Source organism: Schistocerca gregaria, chromosome 3 (assembly GCF_023897955.1).
Source record: "Schistocerca gregaria isolate iqSchGreg1 chromosome 3, iqSchGreg1.2, whole genome shotgun sequence".
Lineage (NCBI taxonomy): Eukaryota > Metazoa > Arthropoda > Insecta > Orthoptera > Acrididae > Schistocerca > Schistocerca gregaria.
The window spans coordinates 740,943,939-740,970,137 of NC_064922.1; the positions used below are offsets into that span (position 1 = coordinate 740,943,939).

Consider the following 26,199-nt stretch of genomic DNA (forward strand, 5'->3'; position numbering starts at 1 on the left):
CTTCAAAGTTTTGATGTGACTGATAGTGGAACACTAATGCAACAAATGAAACACATTATCAGAAGTACTGGAGCCTATCCATGTTTACGACCACTGAAGATATTAACATATAAAAAAATTCAAACTGAACAATATATATATAACTAATATTCAATAATTAATTGTATGACTAATCTGCACTACACTGATGGCACGATGAGTACTGTGGTGGTTGATCTTTTAATTATAAGTATAAAAATCACTTATTTCTTACAAATGACAGCATGTAGAAATTCACTAAACAGTAAATAGGTGAAAGACAATATTCAGCCGAATGTGATGTAGAAACTGTCTCTTTAATTTAAAGAGAAACACTTTAATTTCGTCATATGCAATGAAAGTAATGTTCCTATGGAACACAGTGCCTACACTGCTTAGCAATGAACCTTTCACCACATTACATTGTGAGGTAAGGTTTTTTGTATATCTCTCAGCCAGCTGATACATATGCTACATGATACTGAATTATTATTTTGATGATTCTATTGTGTTAGTTGACTTTATTAACTTTAGCTTGTTTCAGATTTCTTTTGTAACTGTTAAAGACAAAACAAATTTTTAGGTACATGGAACATAGGACTGGGCTGCACTCACTTTCTATTACCAAAATTTTTATACTATCCTGACAGTTTCCTTAGGATTTTCTTTCTACCATCTCTAGTTCTTCAATTTCTCATTCCTAGTTCAGTATTGGGCATTATAAACAATGGCATCCATCAACCTTGTCTTCTGTCTTGTCTTTGCTTCATAAAATATTCCACTCTTTGCCACATCTGTCCTATAATAAGTGGGGAGAGGTGGGGATGTAACTGAAAATATAAACACCAATTTAAAAAATCTTTATAGACATAGTAATTAATGTACAGATTATGCATTTTGCAAAGAAAAAGAACTGTATTTCAATGGGAAAATATAACAAAAGACCAATGATTTAAATTTTGTCCAAAATTCGAATTTTTTTGTCTTTTTTATAAAAAGGCATATCTCAAATTCTAATCATGCAATGAATTTGAAATGTTATTGTAGTTTTCTAAAAAGCTCTTAAGACCACTGAAATACAATCATTAATTTATGGTACAAATTGTGTTATTAGCAGAGTTTTGAATTCTGCACATCCACAATGAAGTGTTTTTTCTACACACAATCCTATGAAAGTCAGAATGTTATGGCAGGTTCTCAAATTTTTTAGTTACAATGCTACAGCAACATTTTCCGAATACCTCCAGAAAATTTCGTAGCATTACAGCTCATAGGTTTTGGAGAAGGGGCTTTGAATAATGCAAGAAATGTAAAATCAAGAAAATGGAGTTCGAAGATTTTCTTCTCATACTACTACAAGTAATAAGCTTACCTCCGTTTTAAATCCTCCATACTGATACTCCTCGTCCTCCATAGTCTCTTTTTGTCCTTTGTATCTGTTTGGCCCATATTTGTATATAAGATAGAGATCTGCCAGCTTTCTTGACCCTGCTCTCATCGATGGTGTAAAATGACTCTGTTGCAGATACCCCTGGAGCTATACCAGCTCTCTTCATGTTTAATTCTGTCGTTATTTGCGTCATTAGAACATAAAACAGCATTATAGACACCTATTTTGAGGACGTCAAGTCTATGGAATGTCCGTTTTGAGGATCTAATCCAATTAAAATTACTGACGCTCTGATTTGCATGCTCTGCCTGCCCTTGAAGACACTTCCTCAGTAAATAAGGGTTTACAAGAGACCTGAATATGAGCTCAACTGCATTCATAACAGGTTCCAGTTGGGTCTGTTGAAGTTAACTGGGTATAAAAATGAGCCATTTTTGACTTTGATATCTTGTACTAAAATCCTTTCAAATTTCTTTGGTCTCTCTCTCTCTCTCTCTCTCTCTCTCTCTCTCTCTCTCTTTCAGAATAGTGTAGTGTATGTTACTGGTTAAGTAATTGGATGGCTGTCATTTTATTTTATACCTAGTTTACCTTGTGGATGGAGAAAAAGAGTATACTATCTACAGTGCTGTTTTTCTGGGGGGAACACTGGGGGATGTGTACACCTAAACTTTTTCGTCGACAGAGTACTTTTTTTACGATGTTGAGAACATAGGAGAGTGCCAAAGATTTATTTCATGGACGTAAATATTTTATTTTATATTTTCGTCTTGATAATTGCAATATGAACGATAGATGTCTCTACGGTCCCGCTACCATGATCCTTCACGAGTCATTGCCATATTTGTTTTGTTATTATTTATTCGTTTGCGTTTGCTGTTCCGATCTTGTCGGCTGTGCGACGTTTTCAGTGTGTCCTGTCTTTCGTTTCAACTTGTAAGTTAAGTTGAAGGTGAGAGATGAGCAGAAAACTAACAAACTATTTTATGTGTTCTCCTGCATCTAAAAAACCAAGATCTGTCAATAATTCGTGTGCGAGTGAAAAGCCAGAAAGTTCAACATCAGTGAATGACGAAAGTGAAACTGTAAAGCTGAGTACTGAACCTACATGTGAAAATGCAGTCAACGAACGTGTGCTTGATAGAAAATTAAATGATCGTCCAGAATGTTGGACTTTGGAACAATAAATTTTCACTGCATTACATCCAATGTCGGAGTACCCTCAAACTTTTTTTGGAAAAAAAGCACTGAGTATCTTTCTTGAATAGTAAAACTTACTTTTAACAAAGCTATACCTGTTTACTCCACTATATGTGTAAGGTAGGTACAGTAAGAAATAAAAATACATTAGGACATACTACGTAAAGTTACTAAAATATATTATACGGTAAATTATGTAAATAAAACCGTTAGTTGGTTTCTGATCAAAGTCATTCTCACATATACACTTGAAACGAACTTGGAAAAGCTTCCATTGCAGTCAGGAATAGGAAATATGTCAGCAATTTGACAGACATCAACCTATTCAATATCATCTTTGCCTGGGAAAATGTAAAATTCACGTTCTCCTTTGCAATTCGCCACGTTCTTTATTATAAAGGTCCTGAGCAATTATTTGTCTTCAGTAATCCTTCACTATTTGACCACTTGGTAATGCTACATACACATACCCTACTTTTAGCCCATTGACCAATCTGGAAAGGTTGGGCCCATCATCTTCTGCTTCACTTATTGTTTGTTCAAACAGTTTCTTGGCAGATTTAGAAGTTCTTGTCTTCATTTCAACAGGATCAGCCATGTTTTGTTTGTATTTTTTTACTTTTTTAATTTAAGCTGTAGGCTTAATACACCCGCTGGGTTTCTTTCTTTTCTCCTTTCTTTTCTCTTCTTCTTCTTTTACTCTTTATTCATTTTTTCTGTGGTCAGAACTTTGCTGCAACTTCCTTGAACTCTTCTTCTCTTTCCTTAGAAATCGTTAATGCAGTTTTAACATTTAAAGATTGTTTTGGTGATACTGTATCCAAAATAACTTGTCTTTATTTCTTCAGTGGTGAAGGTATAATTTCACATAGGCCTACTCCAGTACTTGTTGATGGACCTAATGTAAGGCCATTAGAAAATTCACTTGATGGGCTGGGTACAATTAGTATACGTTGTTAAATGCTAGGTTTCACTTCTAGGTAATCTGTTTACTTATTGTTTGATTGGCTACAGTCTTCAAGGGGCTTTGTAGGTTTAAGATTATTGATATTCATCTGGGGCTATACTTCACTAGTTATAGGACTAGCTGGTCTGAATGAAATAATCCTTTGTTGCAGAATAGATTTATCTACAGGAAAGATACCAGAGCCTTTAAAACCACCAGTGATGTGCTCAATTTAAATGGGCTTGTGTCACGTATGCTCAAAATGTTTCAAAAAATAGCTTTGCTGTGCCTCAGCGATACAGATGGCCGTACCGTAGGTGCAACCACAACGGAGGGGTATCTGTTGAGAGGCCAGACAAACGTGTGGTTCCTGAAGAGGGGCAGAAGCCTTTTCAGTAGTTGCAGGGGCAACAGTCTGGATGATTGACTGATCTGGCCTTGCAACATTAACCAAAACGGCCTTGCTGTGCTGGTACTGCGAACGGCTGAAAGCAAGGGGAAACTACAGCCGTAATTTTTCCCGAGGACATGCAGCTTTAAGCAGGCAAAAAGGAATACAAACGTCTCAAAAATGAGATCGACAGGAAGTGCAAAATGGCTAAACAGGGATGGCTAGAGGACAAATGTAAGGATGTAGAAGCTTATCTCACTAGGGGTAAGATAGATACTGCCTACAGGAAAATTAAAGAGACCTTTGGAGAAAAGAGAACCACGTGTATGAATATCAAGAGCTCAGATGGCAGCCCAGTTCTAAGCAAAGAAGGGAAGGCAGAAAGGTGGAAGGAGTATATAGAAGGTTTATACAAGGGCGATGTACTTGAGGACAATATTATGGAAATAGAAGAGGATGTAGATGAAGACGAAATGGGAGATACGATACTGCGTGAAGAGTTTGACAGAGCACTGAAAGACCTGAGTCGAAACAAGGCCCCCGGAGTAGACAACATTCCATTAGAACTACTGACGGCCTTGGGAGAGCCAGTCATGACAAAACTCTACCAGCTGGTGAGCAAGATGTATGAGACAGGCGAAATACCCTCAGACTTCAAGAAGAATATAATAATTCCAATCCCAAAGAAAGCAGGTGCTGACAGATGTGAAAATTACCGAACTATCAGTTTAATAAGCCACGGCTGCAAAATACTAACGCGAATTCTTTACAGACGAATGGAAAAACTGGTAGATGCTGACCTCGGGGAGGATCAGTTTGGATTCCGTCGAAATGTTGGAACACGTGAGGCAATACTGACCTTACGACTTATCTTAGAAGAAAGATTAAGAAAAGGCAAACCTACGTTTCTAGCATTTGTAGACTTAGAGAAAGCTTTTGACAATGTTGACTGGAATACTCTTTGTCAAATTCTAAAGGTGGCAGGGGTAAAATACAGGGAGCGAAAGGCTATTTATAATTTGTACAGAAACCAGATGGCAGTAATAAGAGTCGAGGGGCATGAAAGGGAAGCAATGGTTGGGAAAGGAGTGAGACAGGGTTGTAGCCTCTCCCCGATGTTATTCAATCTGTATATTGAGCAAGCAGTAAAGGAAACAAAAGAAAAATTTGGAGTAGGTATTAAAATTCATGGAGACGAAGTAAAAACTTTGAGGTTCGCCGATGAGATTGTAATTCTGCCAGAGACGGCAAAGGACCTGGAAGAGCAGTTGAACGGAATGGACAGTGTCTTGAAAGGAGGATGTAAGATGAACATTAACAAAAGCAAAACGAGGATAATGGAATGTAGTCAAATTAAATCGGGTGATGCTGAGGGAATTAGATTAGGAAATGAGACACTTAAAGTAGTAAAGGAGTTTTGCTATTTAGGAAGTAAAATAACTGATGATGGTCGAAGTAGAGAGGATATAAAATGTAGACTGGCAATGGCAAGGAAAGCGTTTCTGAAGAAGAGAAATTTGTTAACATCGAATATAGATTTATGTATCAGGAAGTCGTTTCTGAAAGTATTTGTTTGGAGTGTAGCCATGTATGGAAGTGAAACATGGACGATAACTAGTTTGGACAAGAAGAGAATAGAAGCTTTCGAAATGTGGTGCTACAGAAGAATACTGAAGATAAGGTGGATAGATCACGTAACTAATGAGGAGGTATTGAATAGGATTGGGGAGAAGAGAAGTTTGTGGCACAACTTGACTAGAAGAAGGGATCGGTTGGTAGGACATGTTTTCAGGCATCAAGGGATCACAAATTTAGCATTGGAGGGCAGCGTGGAGGGTAAAAATCGTAGAGGGAGACCGAGAGATGAGTACACTAAGCAGATTCAGAAGGATGTAGGTTGCAGTAGGTACTGGGAGATGAAGCAGCTTGCACAGGATAGAGTAGCATGGAGAGCTGCATCAAACCAGTCTCAGGACTGAAGACAACAACAACAACAACAACAACATTTTTGGGATATGACTCACTTTTTACCATGTCTTTAAAATATCTCTCCATGCACTTTTCAGTCGCAAAATACACTGACATCCAAAGCTGAAGTACGTGAAAGGTAATTGGTGGAAAATCGTGAAATAATGATTTCATTTTCTATTGCTATATGGGTTACATTATAACCAAGATGACTGCCATGGGTATCAAAGAGTTCGAAAACAAGTTTTTCAAGATTTTTTTACCTGGTTGACAGAAGCAATGAGCCATTTCTCAAAAATGTAGTCCTGTACCCAGCCTGACTCGGTAACACCATACAGACACCTTTTGGTCCTCCTTGTACACATGTGTTCAACAAATCTCCTTGTCTTTTAAAAACAACAAAAGGGGGATAGAGCTCACCAGGTGAACTACCTACGAATAGAACATTATACTGAAGTCTTCCAGCACCTACTGATCTCCAATAGTTTACCCTTGCACTTTTAGGGGCCAGTACCTTACCATTTGTAGGAACCATGCCCAGACCAGTTTCATCAAGGTTGAATATTCTTTCTGGGTGGTTTGCTGAATTTTTGTTCTTTAGAATTTTCTCATATAATTTTAAGAAAATCATCTACTACAAAATTAGACAGTCATTTAGCTCTTGATCTTGTCAATGGTTCAGGCTTTCACCTTGAGAGTCCCCCTTGTCATCTTTTTAATCGTAGCTTGGCCTATCATTCTTGAATGGTCTCTTCCTACTCACTAAATTTATGTAACTATGTGTTCCTGTCTAATGAATACCCACACTTTGCTGTAAACACTAGAGCTGTTGTTTTCCCAGAGCCTTGAGCTTTAGGAGGATTTTCACACAAACACCTCAATGTTTCATGAGGTATTTTGTGTTCTTTTACTGCATCATAAACTAATCCCCCCTTTCTGACTTCATCCATAGCTTGTGCTATTGCATCTACATCATATCTTTACATATTTACAGGGGATGATCAGAAACAAAAAGTGAGGTTACTTTTTGGCTACATGTACACTATACTCATTTTGCCCCATGTTTTTAAATCATCAATAACATAAAAACCATCAAAAATTAATTCTCTTAAGAAATATAAGCTTAAAATAGACATACATAATGTGCACATACCTGATATTTTATCTTCATTTATTGCAAGTTAACTATAAATAATGGTTTGCAGTAGTTGTTTTGTTTACTCTACCACTTGTAAAAAACAAACAAAAAATTTTCTCAACTTATAAGTGTTGCCAATATAACATTTGTACAATATCATATAAAATAATGATGTACACATATGATTTTTTTAGGTACATATTATTAATAATAAAGGAATTGTTTTTAAAAAACATTTGTACCTATTTGACCCTTCTATACCGATTTTACTCCAACAGACCCTAATGAGTGTTCATGTGAATACCTCTCATTCCTTCTGTTGTTCTTACACCATCCATCTTTTGGATACAAATTATGCATTTGTGTTTGGCCAGGAGATAGATTGAAGAAAAAGAAATTACCATACAGTACACCTCATTGCCTATAAATTGTTTGTATTATTCCTGACAGCTCCCCTTTAAAATAACTGAAGAGTATCAGTTTCTTTCAGAGTAAGCCTGCCTTTTCCTCCTAGTGGTTTTCCATGCTCAAGCACTTCACATCTCTTGTCCTTTGACAAATGGTGAAGCCTACCACCAAGCCTCTTTTGGATGTGGTCTACACATTCCAACTATTCTATTGTAGTATTATGCAGTTTTTATCTGTTACAGCTTTGAATGAAGAGGAGTTGGCATCACCAACGTATTTAGTATATCTAATACCATACTGGCCCTCAGATCTGGGAAAATCCTCATAACTCCAGAGGCCTCCATGCCCCCACTTGAGCAACTATAATTTTTAGAGCATGCTCCTTCCTTCCCTAACATGTCCAAGGCGTCTCAGGGAATATGCAAACCTAAAATTGCTATAATAGATGCTAGTGTCAGTTTTTTGGAGGAAGGACATGAATATTCATAGCAACATGAATTACAAATCGATTTAAAATCACTAGCTATCCCCACTCTTCCTTCCTCAACAACAGTCACACATTCTGTATTTTTTACACATGATCATGAAAGATTTATAGACTGGCACAGCAGCTTTAATTCAATAAACCTGAATCCAGTGACATTCATATCCACATCATTCAGGTACCTGTGCAATACTCCTGTCCCAATTTTCGATATTGAAGCCTAGAAATCATGGTCTTCATTTCAAACAGCTTGTTCTTTTTACTTGGTAAATTGATTTCCATGAAACCTACGTTTCCTAGACATAGTTTTCCACCACTGATTATGCATGTATCGTCAAGTCCACATAAAAGTCTGCTAATTCGACCTTCCATATATTAATATGCATTAGTATTAAAACAAAAACAAACCGCATGCATGAAACCTCTCAACCAAATATATATATATATATATATATATATATATATATATATATATATATATATATATATATATATGAGCCAAAGACATAGATGTCAGCCAGATATATCAAAAGAAAGTAGCCTTTCCAATCACTAAAACTCCGCTGAAGCAAACAGTTTCCCAAATGTTGGAAAAGGTGGAAGTGGGTACCAGTGTAATATTTTATAGGCATTTCTAATGCTGCTATCACGATAAAATTCACACACAATGTAAGTTAAACGTTGTAGGTTAAGAAAACAATGTTTTTGAAAAATCGATTTTTTGAATACAAGTCTATTACATCCCCCCTTTATGATGCACTATATCCCAGTATCTTGCTCTTAATTAATTTACGTCTTTTTGAAGACCTATTGAAGGAACTTGCCCCCCTTTCTTGTAGCAGTGTGCCGTAGGTCTCTAAAAGAGCATAGCGTTCCAAAAGATTGGAGAAGGGCACAGGTCATTACCGTTTTCAAGAAGAGACGTCAAACAGATGAGCAGAAGTATAGACCCATATCTCTAACGTCGATCAGTTGTAGAATTTTGGAACACGTATGACTTTTCCATGACTAGAAATCTACTCTGTAGGAATCAGCATGGGTTTCGAAAAAGACTATCGTGTGAAACCCAGCTCGCGCTATTTGTCCATGAGACTCAGAGGGCCATGGGCACGGGTTCACAGGTAGATGCCGTGTTTCTTGACTTCCGCAAAGTGTTTGATACAGTTCCCCACAGTCACTTAATGAACAAAGTAAGAGCATATGGACTATCAGACCAATTGTGTGATTGGATTGAAGAGTTCCTAGATAAGAGAATGCAGCATGTCATTGTCAATGGGAAGAAGTCTTCCGAAGTAAGAGCGATTTCAGGTGTGCCACAGGGGAGTGTCGTAGGACCGTTGCTATTCACAATATATATAAATGACCTTGTGGATAACGTCGGAAGTTCACTGAGGCTTTATGCAGATGATGCTTCAGCATGCCGAGAGGTTGTAACAATGGAAAATTGTACTGAAATGCAGGAGGATCTGCAGCTAATTGACGCATGGTGCAAAGAATGGCAATAGAATCTCAATGTAGACAAGTGTAATGTGCTGCGAATACATAGAAAGAAAGATCCCTTATCATTTAGCTACAGTATAGCACGTCAGCAACTGGAAGCAGTTAATTCCATAAATTATCTGGGAGTAGGCATTAGGAGTGATTCAAAATGGAATGATCATATAAATTTGATCGTCGGTAAAGCAGATGCCAGACTGAGATTCATTGGAAGAATCCTAAGGAAATGCAATCTGAAAACAAAGGGAGTAGGCTATAGTACGCTTATTCGCCCACTGCTTGAATACTGCTCAGCAGTGTGGGATCCGTACCAGATAGGGTTGATAGAAGAGATAGAGAAGATCCAATGGAGAGCAGCACACTTCGTTACAGGATCATTTTGTAATCGCGAAAGCATTACGGAGATGATAGATAAACTCCAGTGGAAAACTCTGCAAGAGAGATGCTCAGTAGCTTGGTATGGTTTAGATTAGATTAGATTAGATTTACGGGCTTTTGTTGAAGTTTCGAGAACATACCTTCACCGAGGTATCAAGCAGTATATTCCTTCCTATTACGTATATCTCGAGAAGAGAGCATGACGATAAAATCAGAGAGATTAGAGCTCACACAGAGGCATACCGACAATCTTTCTTTCCACGAACAATACGAGACTGTAATAGAAGGAAGAACCGATAGAGGTACTCAAGGTATCCTCCACCACATACGGTCAGGTGGCTTGCAGAGTATAGATGTAGATGTAGATGAAGTGATTCATTCACTGGGCTACTTAAATTTGTTCATACTTCTAATTCGTGTTTCCAGAGCTTTCCCTTGTCATGTCTTTTCTATGTACTGTGGTTTATGTAGGAGAAAGTGATTTCTGCTTTTTCAAAAACATCATGCAGTTTTTCTAAGAGTCTTGAATCTTCGTCTTCTAATGCATGCAGCACTGAGGATAACGCTATCCAACTTTGGTGTACGACAGACAATGTCTGATGCTGTTTCTCAAGTGCCTGCAGACAAATTAAGGGACTTTTTCTTAACGTCAGTTAGCTCTCAAAGTGCGATAAATTATTATCAGAGACGAAGCACCACTTTTTCGGCAAACATGCTTTTTTTTTAAAGGTTTTTCTGCATAATGTGAAAAGCTGTCATTAGAATCTCTTCTGGACCAGTAAATAATAACAGAGTGGGAATAGAAATGATGAAAATCTCCGCTAAAGGAAAATTCCGTTTCTCACAAACACCTTCAATTTCCCTCCCTTTAGTGGCACATATCATTCCGAATCGAAACAAAGCTTAATTAGATCTATATCCAAGACTCACAACCCAAAATGAACCTTGTGACTGCAGCCCAATCAGCATATTACCCCCAGATCCTAAAAGACTTGGATTATATTGTCCATGAAAAGCTGACAGTGTGGCACAGAACTTACAACATACACAATAGATATCAACCAGGCTTCCGAAAAATCCATATATCTGACGATATCAAATGTACTAAGCAGAGACATGAAGCAACTATTTTAACACTGTTTAACACAGTCCAGTTTCAGTATGTGGCTTTTGGGACTGTGTATTTCGATGTACGAGTATCATTTACGAAAATAAACCAATTGAAATTCTGAAGCAGTTCAATGCAGTGGTTCAACAAGCACTTGAAAAATAGACATCAATAATTCGTCTGTGGGCTGGAGATTTCAAAACGGAAAAGGACTATCAGAAGTCATCCAGAGCTCAGCTCTTGTAGATTTTCTCTAAGTACATCAATGATATTCCATGGCTGTTAGATTTTTGTTATTACCACTTAAATGCTGACAAATCGAGCTGTAAATAAGAATATTTCTTCTACCATACCAGGCATTAGTGAGATAATCTTGGTTCAGTATTACAGTGACGATCGGTTTGGCTTTGGGAAAGGTAAAGGCACAAGAGAGGCAGTTCTGACTATGCTCTTGATAATGTAGGCAAAAGTTAAAGAAAATCAAGACACCTTCATAGCATTTGCCAGCTTAGAAAAAATTTACAACATAAAATGATACAACTGCTCTGATTATTCACTCTATATTTCGTACAGGAAATGATGGAAATAAAAGTGTGGGGACACAGCAACATAATCTCACTGACTATAGACTGTCATACAGGTGATCTTTGGAACAGTAAGTGGTGGTCAGTTCAGTCTATGGCTCTCTCTTGTATGGACTTTTTTTTGTACTGCGATTATTCCTGTAATAAAGAGAGTGGTATTCTCATAATGGGACATGTCAGATGTCAAGCTGATCCTACCCCACAGTAAGACTCTACATTGCTGACCCATGACGACTGCACACTGATCTATTTTCATGCCAATTCGGATACTATGTACCTACAATGCAGCTATTGTGTAACCATTATGTGCAACAATTCGAAAGACAAGACAATGATTTCAGTATCGGAAAATAAGAGTGCTTTGCAATCTACTTTTCAGCAACCTCCATTTATCAGATGTGAAAGTGACACTCATCAGTGCAGTGCTCCAATAGCAAATAATAATGCCAAAAATACCACACTGCAAATGGTGTTTTGTGTGGCTTGAAAATCTGGCATATACTCAGCCACAACAACCAGACCACACAGAGTTCTGATCATTCGCTCTGTCTGATATCTTTTCCATGTCACGTGTGAAATTGTTCAACTCAGTTCTAGTGCAGCCAGCTGCAGCCTTCAGACATGGCTATTGTGCTCTCCCCTGTGCTTTGAACAGATTTGGGACGTTCGTCTGTTGTACCCTGTGAAAGTCACTGTTTCGAGGTATTACTGAATGGCAAACCTACGACAATGAGGATAATCTATCTGAAGCCCACATGGACCCTGCACAACAACCCATTGACCAGCAGCAATGCACCACTTCCTTCGTGCCAGTCAGCCCCTCTTACTGCCACTCGGCTACGTGGCGTTGCAGAATACACTGATGCTACCAATGATCTTGAAGCATGCTATGGTGTCCAAAACTTTCTGCCAACGACCTGAACATCAAATTATTTGACAATTTTCTGGTCATCGAGGGACAACATTGTGAATGGCATGCCAAGGATGGCTTCATTGCCCATCACTTTGTATGTCCTATAACCTGAAGAATTATGTGCACTTAGTACTGTTACATCAATTACACGATTTGCTGATGACAACAGGAGGGAGAATCCCAGGACTTGTTGAATGGAACAATTAGTTTGACAAACACAGAGTGTGAACTGAGAGGTACCAAAGCAAGATGAAAGTAACGACGAATAGCAGAAATGAGATTGAAGATAAACTTCACATGAAAACTGGAGACCATGACAAAGATTATGTATGGGAATTCTGCAACTTTGGAAGCAAAATAATGTTTGGCACACAGAGCTAAGAGGATATAAGATGCAGAATAGCACAGGCAAAGAGGGAATTTTTTTGATAAAAGACATCCACTAGCATCAATAAATATGTCTGGAATACAGCAATGAATGGCAGTGAAATGTAAACTGATAAGACAAAAATGAGGTGGTCCTTCACAAAATTGGCAAGGGAATGACTTGACTAGAAGAAGGAACAGTGTTACAGGGCATGTGTTAAGACACAAGGGAAAGAGGGAGTGGTAAGCGGCAGAAACTGTAATGGAGTACAGAGATTTGGATGTAACTAACAAACAGTTGAGTATATGGTAAGCAAAAGGTAGTCTGAGATGAAGAGGCTGGCACAGGGGAGAAAGTCACAGTAGGTCCCATTCAAGAGGCAGATGATAGAAAGATTTAGCCACAAAGCATGGATCTTAAACTAAACTCAGTAAGACCTAGGTTATACTCATGTCACATTGAAAATTGCTCAGTGAACATTTTCGTGAAACTGTTTCTCTGACACTCCTTCATTGTATCCAGATACCATGTAAAACTCACTAAAAGATCTTGGCATAATTTTGGATGGGCACCTGCAATGGGAAGAACGAACTACTGCAGAAAATCTCTCTCTTGGACACACACAGTACAGAAATTTCGAAAACTATTACCATCTAAAATAAAAGAATAACTGCTCTATTTATTCGTCTCCTGAATCTATGCAGTGGAGTTTCAGTTCAACACGGAACATAGCGAAGATCGAGAGGACTCAAACTATAAAAAATATTGTGGGAGAAGATTCCTGAAAGCTAGCAGCATTGCTATCAGTATTCATCTGTGATCTGCCAAAGACAGCCAGTGCAGAAGCACTGAGCATTAGTGCCAAGCCCACTTTTACTGCTGGGAATATTCTTTTGCAAAAAACTTGCGTGTACCATAAAATTTGGTTGTTTGAAATCAGACCTTATGTTCAGTTAGAGTAGATTTATCTGGATAAGGTTTTTTTCAAATATCTATCATTATTTCATAGGTGGGATACATGATTTGATACTCTTAACATCTTGGTTTGTACATTTGTGTAACGCTACTCTTTCTCCATCACATATTACATTTCATTTACATGAGTCTGAAACAAACTAGCCACTAAACTGTGTCTCATCCAAAACCATGTGAAATTCTAAATGTGATAAACTGTTCCTTGCTATCATTGATGTTGCTTTCGTCTTGATGTGTTCCAGCTCTCAACTACCTGTTCAACAAGGAACCAGTATTTCTGTCACATTATCGACACTGTCTCAGCTTCCTCCACCTATATATCTTTTATCTGTGTTGGGCTTTTCATTCCATTCCGTCTGCTTTCTAGTTCCTCCTGTACCATGAACCTATTTTCCAGATTTCATTTTTCTCTCTCCTTCGCTGATGCCCTTCTTTTAGTGGATCAATACTACCATACTTTAGGAATGTTATGTTACAAGAAAATTGCTTAATATGATGTTAAGCAGACTACCATGACACTACATAAAGAGGAATAGTAGTAGGCCATTTTTAGTTGGGGGAATCCCAAAAGGGGGTGGGGGTGGTGGCAGGGGCTGGTGGGTTTTATTTCAGTTGCATAATTAGAAAGATCTTTCTTCCTCTGCACCCCATAACATCTTTCTAAGTGATGTGTGAAAGCTGTCCTTAAGTAAATATATTTTGAGTGCAGGTAACATAAACATGTGTACAGAGTGGTGTTTTTGTGTTGTGTGGTAATGAGAGAAGGGAGAGGGTGGAACCTTGTACTGGCACATAGCTTACTCCTCCCAAATAGCACTAAGGCCACTGTCAAAGTTAATATCCTTGACTGATGGACTGATCATTACTGATAGTGTCACATGCCCTCACTTCATGAGACAATATGGAATTTAATCCAGGACAGTGCAAAGTCTGGTGATTTATTTCCCCTATTGGCAAAATACTGTTCATGAAAATTCCTCCACCACTAGAATTCGAACAGGCTATCTCTGTGCTGAGAGCCACTGCACGGTCATGTGTCGGTGACCTTGGCTATGATATCAATTACACTAGTGTAATAACTATATTCATTACTATAACTATTACTGCTGCCTATATTCATGTATCATACACTGTGTGATGTTAAGTCTCAGATGATGTCAGAGGAAATATAAGTGAAGGTATGATGGCAAAACTAATACCAGAAAATGTAAATGAATAAATAAGTATAATGAATATCAGGGGATGTGGATATGTTACACATACCACTTTCATATCCTTTTGGCCCTAAATTTCGTTTTATTGTTTTTTTGTATTTTCTAGGACGATGTTTAATGAAGATATATCTTTTTGAGGACTACATAAATCTCTTGTGGATTTGTAAATACATAATGCACTTTAACTTTGGAGACAATTTCACCTATTTACGTTTGTCCTTTTCTGTATTCACTCCATCTACTTACATGAGGTTGAGGACTGAGTGACTATCAACTGAACCATACATTTCCCTTTGATGAATGAACGTAATTACTGATACTGTGTTTCTGCCTTTTACAGAACAGCCTCCTCAATGCCAGCCAGTATGTTTTTCAAAAACAAAGGTCACATGAAACCCAACTCGCTCTTTTCTTACATGATGTCCTAAAAGCCATAGATGAAGGCAGTCAGTCAGACACAGTATTTCTCGATTTCTGAAAAGTATTTGACTCAGTACCACACCTACACTTGTTATCAAAAGCATGATCATATGGGGCATCGGACGAAATATGTGACTGGGTAGCGGATTTCTTAGTAGGGTGGACACTGAATGTCATCTTGGATGATGATTCATCGAAAAATATAGAAGTAATTTCAGGTGCATCCCAGAGAAGTGTGTTGGGCCCCTTACTGCTCATGCTGGATATTTATGACAATTTTACAGACCACATTAATAGTAGCCTCAGACTTTTCACATATGATGCAGTAGTCTACAGTGAAGAACAGTTTGAACAAAGCTGTTCAAATATTCAGTCATATCTTGATAATATTTCAAAGTATTGCAATATTGGCAATTTGTTGTAAATGTTCAAAAATGTAAAACTGTGCACTTCACAAGCCGAAAAAAACATAGTATATTAAGAAAAGAATATTAGTGCGTCACAACTGGAATCTGTAAGCTCATACAAAGAGTTGGGTGTTACACTTAATAGAAACATGAAGTGGAACGATCACATAGGCTGAATCGTGGGTAAAACAGGTAACAGACTTCGGTTTATTGGTAGAATGCTAGGGAAATGCATTCAGTCTACAAAGTAGACTACTTACAAAACACTTGTGTGACAAATTATAGAATATTTTCAAGTATGTTGGACCCTTGCCAAATGGGACTAGCAGGGTATATTAAACATATTCAAATAAGGGCAGTGTGAATGATCACAACTTTCTTTGATCTTTGGGAGAGTGTCACTGAGATGTTGAAAGTATTGAATTGGCAGACTCTTGAAGATAGACGGAAAATATTCTGAGAATGTACCCTCCACAATGCACTTAAAAGCAGTTGACATAGTATGGACATAGATGTAGATTTCTTAACACCCAGTATTTCCTTCAGCCTACTGAACTGCCTTATAGTTTCAGAAATCTCAGTGATGTTGTTCTAATCGTTGAGGGCGCTGTTCTACCTGTAATGGTCGCATTTTTCTAATCATAATACATTGCGTCGATCATGGGAAATTGCGATATTTCTACACTCGTCAAAGCTTTTGTCTAGCGCATAATTCGGGAACCAGAGAAGTACTCTTGTATTAGATTACAGTTGTTAGTAGTGCCACGGAAAAGCCTGTCCATGTAAAGAAAAAAAAGAAAAATCTTAAAAGATGCGAGCCAACAACTGTAATATTAACTCTGACTAACCACAGCATTATTTATAGATATAATTTAAAGCAATTTCTTTAAATTTTATATATATGTCAAAACTTTCATAATTGTGTTAAATATAGCTACAGTAAAAAGAAAGTGATTTGTTTTGTGGGACATACAGAACAATGTATTAGTTACTAAAAATTAATGACCACCAAACATAATTTAAATGTTGTTGGGATATTAAATTTCATCCCTTAGGATTTCCTTTTCCTTAGTGATGAATTATTTATTCCAAATGAGGTAATATCTGTCACGTTTCTCAGCAGTGGTATTCGTGCTTCTGAGGAACTGACAATTGTCTGTGTGTTATGTAGGGCTATTGGGATTTTTGGAAGTAACCGACATTCTATGTGGTGTATAAGTCATACCCACAGATCTTTTCCTTTTCATTCGACGTATTTGACAGATTGTTCCTAATAGGTCACTTAGCGTTCTCTAATACATTAAATCTGACAATCATTTCGTTTTAACATTCCTTGCTTAATTGCGCAAACTTCTAATAGACTATTCTTGTAGAAGGTCTTCCTTTCAAATAGTTTTAGCTTAATATGTGATATGTTGTTTTAACATTAACTCCTTGTTTTATCTGAAGGTATGACTTCTGCTTGTTGAATGAGCCTTTTGCAGATTTTGAAATGGCTAATTTAATTTTCTCCGAAGGTTTGAAATCCCATATCATCCATGATTAGAGATATACTGGAAAACACCTGTTAGGCATTTGTCAAGCACTTTGGCGTCCCTGCGCTGTGTTTGTACACGTCCATTATATCTCTGATCCATGCTTTCTTCTGTGTGTTTCTGTGGCACAAGTGAGTGTGCAAGCGGTTTAAAGAAACAGTGGAAATATAATTAGTGATTGAATTTTAGATTTATTATCCTTGTCTACCTATTTACCCCAATGGGAAAAGTGAAACAAAACAAACGTAAACGGAAGAATAAGAACCCTACAGGACTGCCAAGCGTGAAAGACATTCAAAATGAAGAAGCCGAACTCAGTGCTAAGAGCTTGGCTAATGTATACAGAGGAAAAAATGCTATTAAAGCCGTTATTGAACAGGTATGTGTCTCAATGTTGTCATTGTCATATGTATCCGACATATTCTTGAAATCAATTTTTAGGTGGAGAATCTGATGCAACTGACATTGCCAGGTGGATGGCTGTACAACGACTGCACCGAAGGAAGCAGGCGACGTTTTTTTACATAATTGCTGTCTTTCTTACTGTCGATTTCTTTCTTCATGGACCGTATTCTTTCACTCTTGAGTTTCAAAGCGAAATATATTCCCAAATTGCTGCATCGTGTCCCAATTTTTTTTATGTTCATGTTAAACCATGAACTTTGGAAAAAAAAAAGTCGACCTATTACTAAAGTTTTTAGTTCAGATATATTTAAAACTGTACTTTACAGTGTTACAAGGTCTTCATAAATTTGCATATGACTGCTACAATTTTTTTACTAAACATTTTTCTGTGTGACAATATAAAACTTATGGTACACAAAGCAATCAATTAACGTCACCCTTTTGAAAAAATTTCAAGGTGGTTTCAATATTATCCTACAGCTGAACTGACGCTTAAAAAGAGAAACAGTTTAATGTTCGAAATCAGAAACTGGTGATATTGATAGCATATTTTCCTTTAATGTATATTGTTAAATGGAGGTACAGTAAATCTGTAAACAAATACTTAGATCCATTCTGCATTTATACAAGTAACAACTTCAGTTGTAGAGTGAGTATATGGCAAGAAGTGCTATCTTATATTGGAGTACTAACCTTTCTGCGTATGAAGTATGATTTTTATTTGCAATTATGTTCTGACATAAATGGCGTGAAATAATTGTGTGAGTGATTTGGCATAAAATTAATGCTAACCTCCAGTTCGTATCGTAGATGTGAAGCAGATTCCAGTGTTATCTTTGTTTTAAGTCTTATCACACAGAGCTCACATTAGGCTTCTTACTGCTTTCAAACATACGTTTGCAAACATAAATATACAGGTTTCAGCTGCCACCTCTTTGCACTTACTGTCTGTCATCATATTGTAGTGTAAACACTGGCAAAAATTTGCTTGCTTTTGACTCCTCAGAAAGTTAACCATTGTCAGTAAATCCTGTACAGTTCATTTTCAAAGTTTATCATCATTCACGTAGTAATAAATTAGAATCTCTTTGCAAAGCAGAGGCACCAGGCACTATAAAACAAATTGTGTCTTATTTGTTTGTAGTTTGCTCAAAATGAGTAATTTCAGATTGTTTAAGAGACTTGCTTGGGAACATACTCAAATTGTTCTATAAAAAAACAGGGAAGAATAACTTTTCAGAATTCCAGAATGTGGAAAAAATTAGCAACTGGTGTATGGCAATAACAATCCTTTATAGGCTAGATTGTTCAAGATCATAATACTTGTATACTAGTAAGTGGGATTGTAATGCCTGGGTGGAATCTGTTAAAAGTGACAGGCTACTTAATAAGTTTTTAGAATAGACGTTATTGTCATTATAAAGATATGTGTGTAAAACAATAATCAGGAAGTTTCTTGATTCATTATAAATTTATAGATCATAGAAATCATGTGCCTGTTATGTCATCAAGGGTGGCACAAGCATTACATAAACAGAGATTTCTACTCAGAATGAATGTGACAGCTAGAAGTCATAGTGTGTTTAAAAAATTGCAATGAATGACTTGTCTGTTTCTATCATATTACTTGTAATTATTAAACAAGGTTACCTACATTCTTGTTGAATTGTAATTAAATTCTGATTCTTCACTATAAGAAATCTTTTACAACCACCTAAATGAAGTAACCGACTTTTCAGAGAAATTTTAACTTAACACTGTTGACAAACAACATGGAGCAATTACGGTAGCAATCATTTCCTTTGTGACCATTATGATTGTTTGGGTGTGGTATATTACCATACTGTTAAGTCACTTCTAACAACTGGCCACACAATACGTGCCATGTCTAAACAGAGGCTTCCAAAGACTTGCTGATTAGTTGACATGTTGCCAGCTATCCAAAGTGCCTTGTCAAAGAGCCATTCACCAATAGTCTTTTGAATTCCACAAGGTTCAGCTGTATCTTTAAGAACCTTTATTTGTGTCTGTAGATTCCATCTTCCACTCCTAGTTGACCTGTACATTCCACATTTCACTTCTACGAGCTATAACCAATACTCGATAATAAATTTATTCTGTTCTAACTGCAGTGAAAATGCATAACTTTTAGAAAGTTTTGATGTAAACTGTATATGGAAATATTGTTACCATTCATTCAGATCTTACTAAAAAGATTATTATTTATTGACTGGGAAGTAATCATTTTTATTTTACAGCTACAGGGAAGCACAGAAGATAAAATATTTGGCCTGAGCTCTATTGCATCGGTATTTGATAAACATCCAGAAATGGTTGTTCAAAATCGAATAATAAGGATAGCAGCTCCATTGCTGCTTGACAATGATCCAGTTGTAAGACATGCTGCAGCAGGTGCATTAAGGTAATTAAATTTAATAAATGTACATTGGATCAGAAATTTTTAGTATTTGTGTCATTTATCACAGTCACGGTAAAAAAAATGCCTCCTTAGAAGAGCTGAGACTACATAATTGTCAAGTAAATGAAGTCATATGATAATTGATGGGATGCTACTCATAGACATTTCAAGTACAATCCAGCACTTGAACAGCATGAAGAAATAAATAAAACAAAATAAAGTAAGAAATGTGCAAAGATGAAACCGTACAGGGAGATTTTAGAAATTGTTCAGAGATATTTTTGAGTATTTTGTTATACAGAATGTGTGGTCTCTAGTGGCTTGTTCTGTCATAATAATGTAATAGCTTTATTTGATTAGTTACCTCAATTATCTTTGTAGCTCTGAAATAACTTCATAGCTATGAAAAATCCTGTAACATAAATCTACCTAAATATAAAATGCAAAGCACAGTGAAGTGCAACAGCTTCGTATAATGTGGTTGTAATTGCTGCAGGAACGGCTCAACTTTTCTTCATTGTGCAACTCTTCATTGCATTCAGTCAACCCGTATGCAGGGTGAAACTTGAGTTTCTTCTGGTATATAAAATGATTGAACCACTTTCAGGAATGCAATCAGGTTACATCTTCAATGACTTCCTTTAACTAAGAGGAACCTCTTCCTTGTATATATTTGGAAGGTCATATAATGTTAGAGGGACACACAATAAGAGCCAAGATTCTTGTGCCAAGAAACTGTTCTTCAGATGTTTGTTAGTCTTCTCTTGAACATACAATTGTCAGGTCAGCACTTAGTCTGCAATATGCTGAATCAGATAGTAAAAACTGCTTCTTCTGAATAACATCCTGCATGTCCAACACAGGCATAGCTTTCCATTGTCCAGTGGTAAAGTAACAATATCAGGATCCACACTGAGTGAACGTAAAGCAGCCCTCTCAGCTGTTGTAAGAGGGCATGCTGAAAAGTAATGCCTTGGAATTTTTGGGGGAAAACTCTTAAAGCATTTTAATTAAAACAAATATTTTTAGTTTTCTACATCTGTAGTCTTCACATCTACATATTTGCTGTCCTCCAACACTAGGGCTTCGAATAGTAGTGTACATTTTGACTGGGCACTGATGCTCACTTCCCTCTTTCCAAACAGAATTATTGCTTCTGACATTGGGAGCTACTCTCTCACTAGGAGTGAAGGTATACTCCATACACCACTTCACTACCTTTCAAATAATCCAGCTTGCGAATTCCATAAAGGAGTAATTCAGTTGCAACTAAATTACCATGAGATCAGTAGACTCAAGAATGAAACAGAAATTGTTTTTTTACAAAAACATGGTGTTGACTCTTGGTGATGGATGTTTGGTACTGTAAGTCTTGGAATCTTTGTTTTTAATATATTTTTCCCATGTGGAAGTTTCTTTTTATTTTATTCACTGTCCACTTATGAAGACATCTGGTGATACATAGCAAACCTATTTTGACTACTGTTCTGTGTAAGTTACTAAAGGTTAGCTGTGTCTTGAAGCAGATAACAAATGAGTTGAGTAAATAATCTGTAAAACTGACACTCGAGCTACCGAAATGTTCTGAAATTGAAATGCTTTTAACTAATTGTGAGCAGTATAGCATTTTTGTTTAACACACACAATTTATGTGGTGCATCAAAGCATCATGAGAACGTAAGATACAGCTCATTGCTGATAGTCAGTGGGACAATATTGAGATGAAGTGATCACATTCTCAGAAACCAAATCCTTTGTCTTGTAACCTAACTACAGCCTATCAATAAGTTTGGCCTTAATCATACCAATGCATATTTTGAGCTTACTCACACTGCTCAGTGGCTGAACCAAGTGAAAGTCACCTTCCAATGTTATCACATTCTGAAAAAAAGGCATCAGTTTGCATTTATCATGACGCTAGAAATAAAGCTTAATAGGCCATCATTATTGGTTAGGCACTGCCACCAAATAGTAGAAGTGAAATGTTTGCAAAAAATGTCAGAGAAGAAGAAACAGATGATGTGATGCTGAGTAGACTTCTTGAGTTATTTGTATTATCTGCGCGCACACATGGCCTGCTAAAAACTGATTATTAACTGGAAGCCTATAGCTGCCCTCTCTGGTAAAACTGTACTCTTTCATGGAGATCTTTATAGCTTTCTAGACCTTGTGTATCTTAATGTCTCTGATTAGCAGATTTGTTATTTTATATCCTGACTATTGTTTTCCTTTTAGTTTGCTACTGAAAGCTTCATACTATGTTTCAAAGCTGTGAGAAATGCTTGCTCTTTCATAAATTTTTCTATTGTCTTCCCAATTTCACCTTGCTGCAATCATGTATAACTTTCATATACTTGCAAGGTGTGGAGACAATTCAGAGGGGTCCATGGTAGATTAGAAAATATATTCTTTATACATACTGAAAAATCTCATGGGCTAAGCCATGTCACCCTCGCATTGGTTAGCTCTATCTTAATGTGATGACAAATGCCAATACCACTCACAAGTGTATCATGTGAATGACTCTTAGGAAAGTGTAACCAAAATATTGGGCTTGTAAACACCATACATCCTTCAGCTGCAAAGAATGCAAAATCTCCCAAAAAATGGTAATTCAGAAGCAACTTGTAATTAAAAGATATATGCCAATTTCAGTACTCAAACGCAGAACCTTATCTTTCTGGTGCAAAACAGCGCACAATCCACTGAAGTGACCAGATATGCAGCATAATTATTGCACACTTTCTTCTTCCTGTCATTCCTTCAGTACTTTGCTTCACACTTCAGGTATGTATCATACCAACAGAACTAAAATATCAGATACTTTGGATATACTGACTGTCACCATCCATGCAACAATATGTTATAGAATTCTCTCCATTACTACTGTTTGCTATTGGAACCATATTCTCCACATTTCTTATATTAACCTGTCCATGTTGTAATGAATGAAAAGCTGAATCAGTTTCTATCATATCTGTGTGGCTTCATTTATCACCAGAGCTAGCAACATTACTGTAGAAATTAAATGGTGGAACTCATGACAGGCTATCTGTGGAGTTTTACCAGCACTATGAACTTCTTTGACCCAGCTAGATGGTAGTATAAGCGCATGTCAACATATGCTGCATGTATGTTGTTTTAGGTGCTTGTATGTTGCTTCAGTCCTGAGACTGGTTCGATGCAGCTCTCCATGCTACTCGATCCTGTGCAAGCTTTTTCATCTCCTAGTACTTACGGCAACCTACATCCTTCTGAATCTGCTTAGTGTATTCATCTCTTGATCTTCCTCTATGATTTTTACCCTCCACGCTGCCCTCCAATGCTAAATTTGTGATCCTTTGATGCCTCAAAACATGTCCTACCAACTGATCCCTTCTTCTAGTCAAGCTGTGCCACAAACTTCTCTTCACTCCAATTCTATCAACAGCTGCTCATTAGTTATATGATCTACCCATCTAATCTTCAGCATTCTTCTGTAGCACCACATTTCGAAAGCTTCTATTCTCTTTTGTCCAAACTAGTTATCGTCCATGTTTCACTTCCATACATGGCTACACTCCATACAAATACTTTCAGAAACGACTTCCTGACATTTAAATCTATACTTGATGTTAAGAAATTTCTTTTCTTCAGAAACGCTTTCCTTGCCATTGCCAGTCCACATTTTATATCCTGTCTACTTTGACCATCATCACTTATTTTGCTCCCCAAATCGCAAAACTCCTTTACTACTTTGTCTCATTTCCTAATCTAATTCCCTCAACATCACCCGATTTAATTCGACTACATTCCATTATCCTCGTTTTGCTTTTGTTGATGTTCACCTTATATCCTCCTTTCAAGACACTGTCCATTCAGTTCAACTGCTCTTCCAAGTCCTTTGCTATCTCTGACAGAATTAAGATGTCATCGGCGAACCTCAGAGTTTTTATTTCTTCTCCATGGATTTTGATACCTACTCAGAATTTTTCTTTTGTTTCCTTTACCTCTTGCTCAATATACATATTGAATAACATCGGGGACAGGCTACAACCCTGTCTCACTTCCTTCCCAACCGCTGCTTCCCGGCCATGCCCCTCGGCTCTTATAACTGCCATCTGGTTTCTGTACAAATTGTAAATAGCCTTTCGCTCCCTGTATTTTACCCCTGCCACCTTTAGAATTTGAAAGAGAGTATTCCGGTCACCATTGTCGAAAGCTTTCTCTAAGTCTACAAATGCTAGAAATGTAGGTTTGCCTTTCCTTAATCTATTTTCTAAGCTAAGTCGTAGGGTCAGTATTGCTTCACGTGTTCCAACATTTCTGCGGAATCCAAACTGATCTTCGCCAAGGTCGGCTTCTACCAGTTTTTCCGTTCGTCTGTAAAGAATTTGCATTAGTATTTTGCCGCTGTGACTTATTAAACTGATAGTTTGGTAATTTTCACATCTGTCAACAGCTGCTTTCTTTGGGATTGGAATTATTATATTGTTCTTGAAGTCTGAGGGTATTTCGCCTGTCTCATACAGCTTGCTCACCAGCTGGTAGAGCTTTGTCATGACTGGCTCTCCCAAGGCCGTCAGTAGTTCTAATGGAATGTTGTCTACTCCGGGGGCCTTGTTTCGACTCAGGTCTTTCAGTGCTCTGTCAAACTCTTCACGCAGTATCTTATCTCCCATTTCATCTTCATCTACATCCTCTTCCATTTCCATAATATTGTCCTCAAGTACATCACCCTTGTATAGACCCTCTATATACTCCTTCCACCTTTCTGCTTTCCCTTCTTTGCTTAGAACTGGGTTGCCATCTGAGGTCTTGATATTCATATAAGTGGTTTTCTTCTCTCCAAAGGTCTCTCTAATTTTCCTGTAGGCTATCTTACCCCCTAGTGAGATAAGCCTCTACATCCTTAAATTTGTCCTCCAGCCATGCTTGCTTAGCCATTTTGCACTTCCTTTCGATCTCATTTTTGAGACGTCTGTATTCCTTTTTGCCTGCTTCATTTACTGTGTTTTTATGTTTTCTCCTTTCATAAATTAAATTCAGTATTTCTTCTGTTACCCAAGGATTTTTACTAGCCCTCGTCTTTGCACCTACTTGATCCTCTGCTGCCTTCACTACTTCATCCCTCAGAGCTAACCACTTTTCTTATACTGTATTTCTTCCCCCCATTCCTGTCAATTGTTCCCTTATGCTTTCCCTGAAACTCTGTACAACCTCTGGTTTAGTCAGTTTATCCAGGTCAGTTTATCCCACCTTTTTTCAGTTTCTTCAGTTTTAATCTACAGTTCATAACTAGTAGATTGTGATCAGAGTCCACATCTGCCCCTGGAAATGTCTTACAATTTAAAATCTGGTTCCGAAATCTGTCTTACTATTATATAATCTATTTGATGCCTTCTAGTATCTCCAGGATTCTTCCATGTGTATGTAGTTCCATAAATAACATAGTCACATGACTTTGTATGTCTGGAATACATCTACAATATTTTGGCATAGGTTAGTAATGGCAAAAATGCACTTGGCACCAATATTTTGAGACCCCACTGGCACCTGTGCAGTGTGCACAGTTGGTGTTGCACAAGTTCTGCTTCGGCACATGCACCTCAGCTACAAGTGTGTGAGATACACAGTGTGCCCTCCGTGGTGAAAGCTCGCCCCAGGTTGATATGAAATCCATACATAATCTTTGCACGGTAAAATCATAGAATGACGCCAGCTATATAGAGCAACTATAAATCGTCTTACATAGATCTCAAAAGTGCCGAGATTTTGCGTAATGTTCTGTCTGGTGTGGCTGAAATATTTCCCACTGCTGTTTTGAAGGCCTCATCCTCTTCTTTGTTCAGTCATTTCTATGTCTGAGATGTATGAGCCCCCTACAACCAAACACTATATTTCTATGGAGAATTTGATGAAATACAACCAAACAAAAACGGTAGCTCTCACATCAGACTTTTGGAGCAACATCATCATGAATCACTGGAAATATGATTGTCCAAGTCCCTTGCCACTTGAGATGGCATCTTCTGCTAAATTCTGCATGAATTGG

The 26,199-nt window shown here is 37.3% G+C and overlaps 1 protein-coding gene and 1 long non-coding RNA gene across 2 annotated transcripts in view; one reads left to right on the plus strand and one right to left on the minus strand.

Annotated features, from left to right (window-relative positions):
- Nucleotides 1-519: 519 nt before the first annotated feature.
- LOC126353833 (uncharacterized) overlaps nt 520-26,199 on the minus strand; it is a 76,865-nt gene continuing 51,185 nt past the window's right edge. The window contains exon 3 of the long non-coding RNA XR_007565216.1: nt 520-848. This is a non-coding gene — a long non-coding RNA (uncharacterized LOC126353833). The remainder of the gene's footprint in view (nt 849-26,199) is intronic.
- LOC126353832 (HEAT repeat-containing protein 3) overlaps nt 17,381-26,199 on the plus strand; it is a 233,724-nt gene continuing 224,905 nt past the window's right edge. Inside the window, exons 1-2 of the mRNA XM_050002965.1 lie at nt 17,381-17,720; nt 20,005-20,168. Of these exons, the coding sequence (XP_049858922.1) occupies nt 17,562-17,720; nt 20,005-20,168 (323 nt within the window). The 5' untranslated portion in view covers nt 17,381-17,561. The remainder of the gene's footprint in view (nt 17,721-20,004; nt 20,169-26,199) is intronic.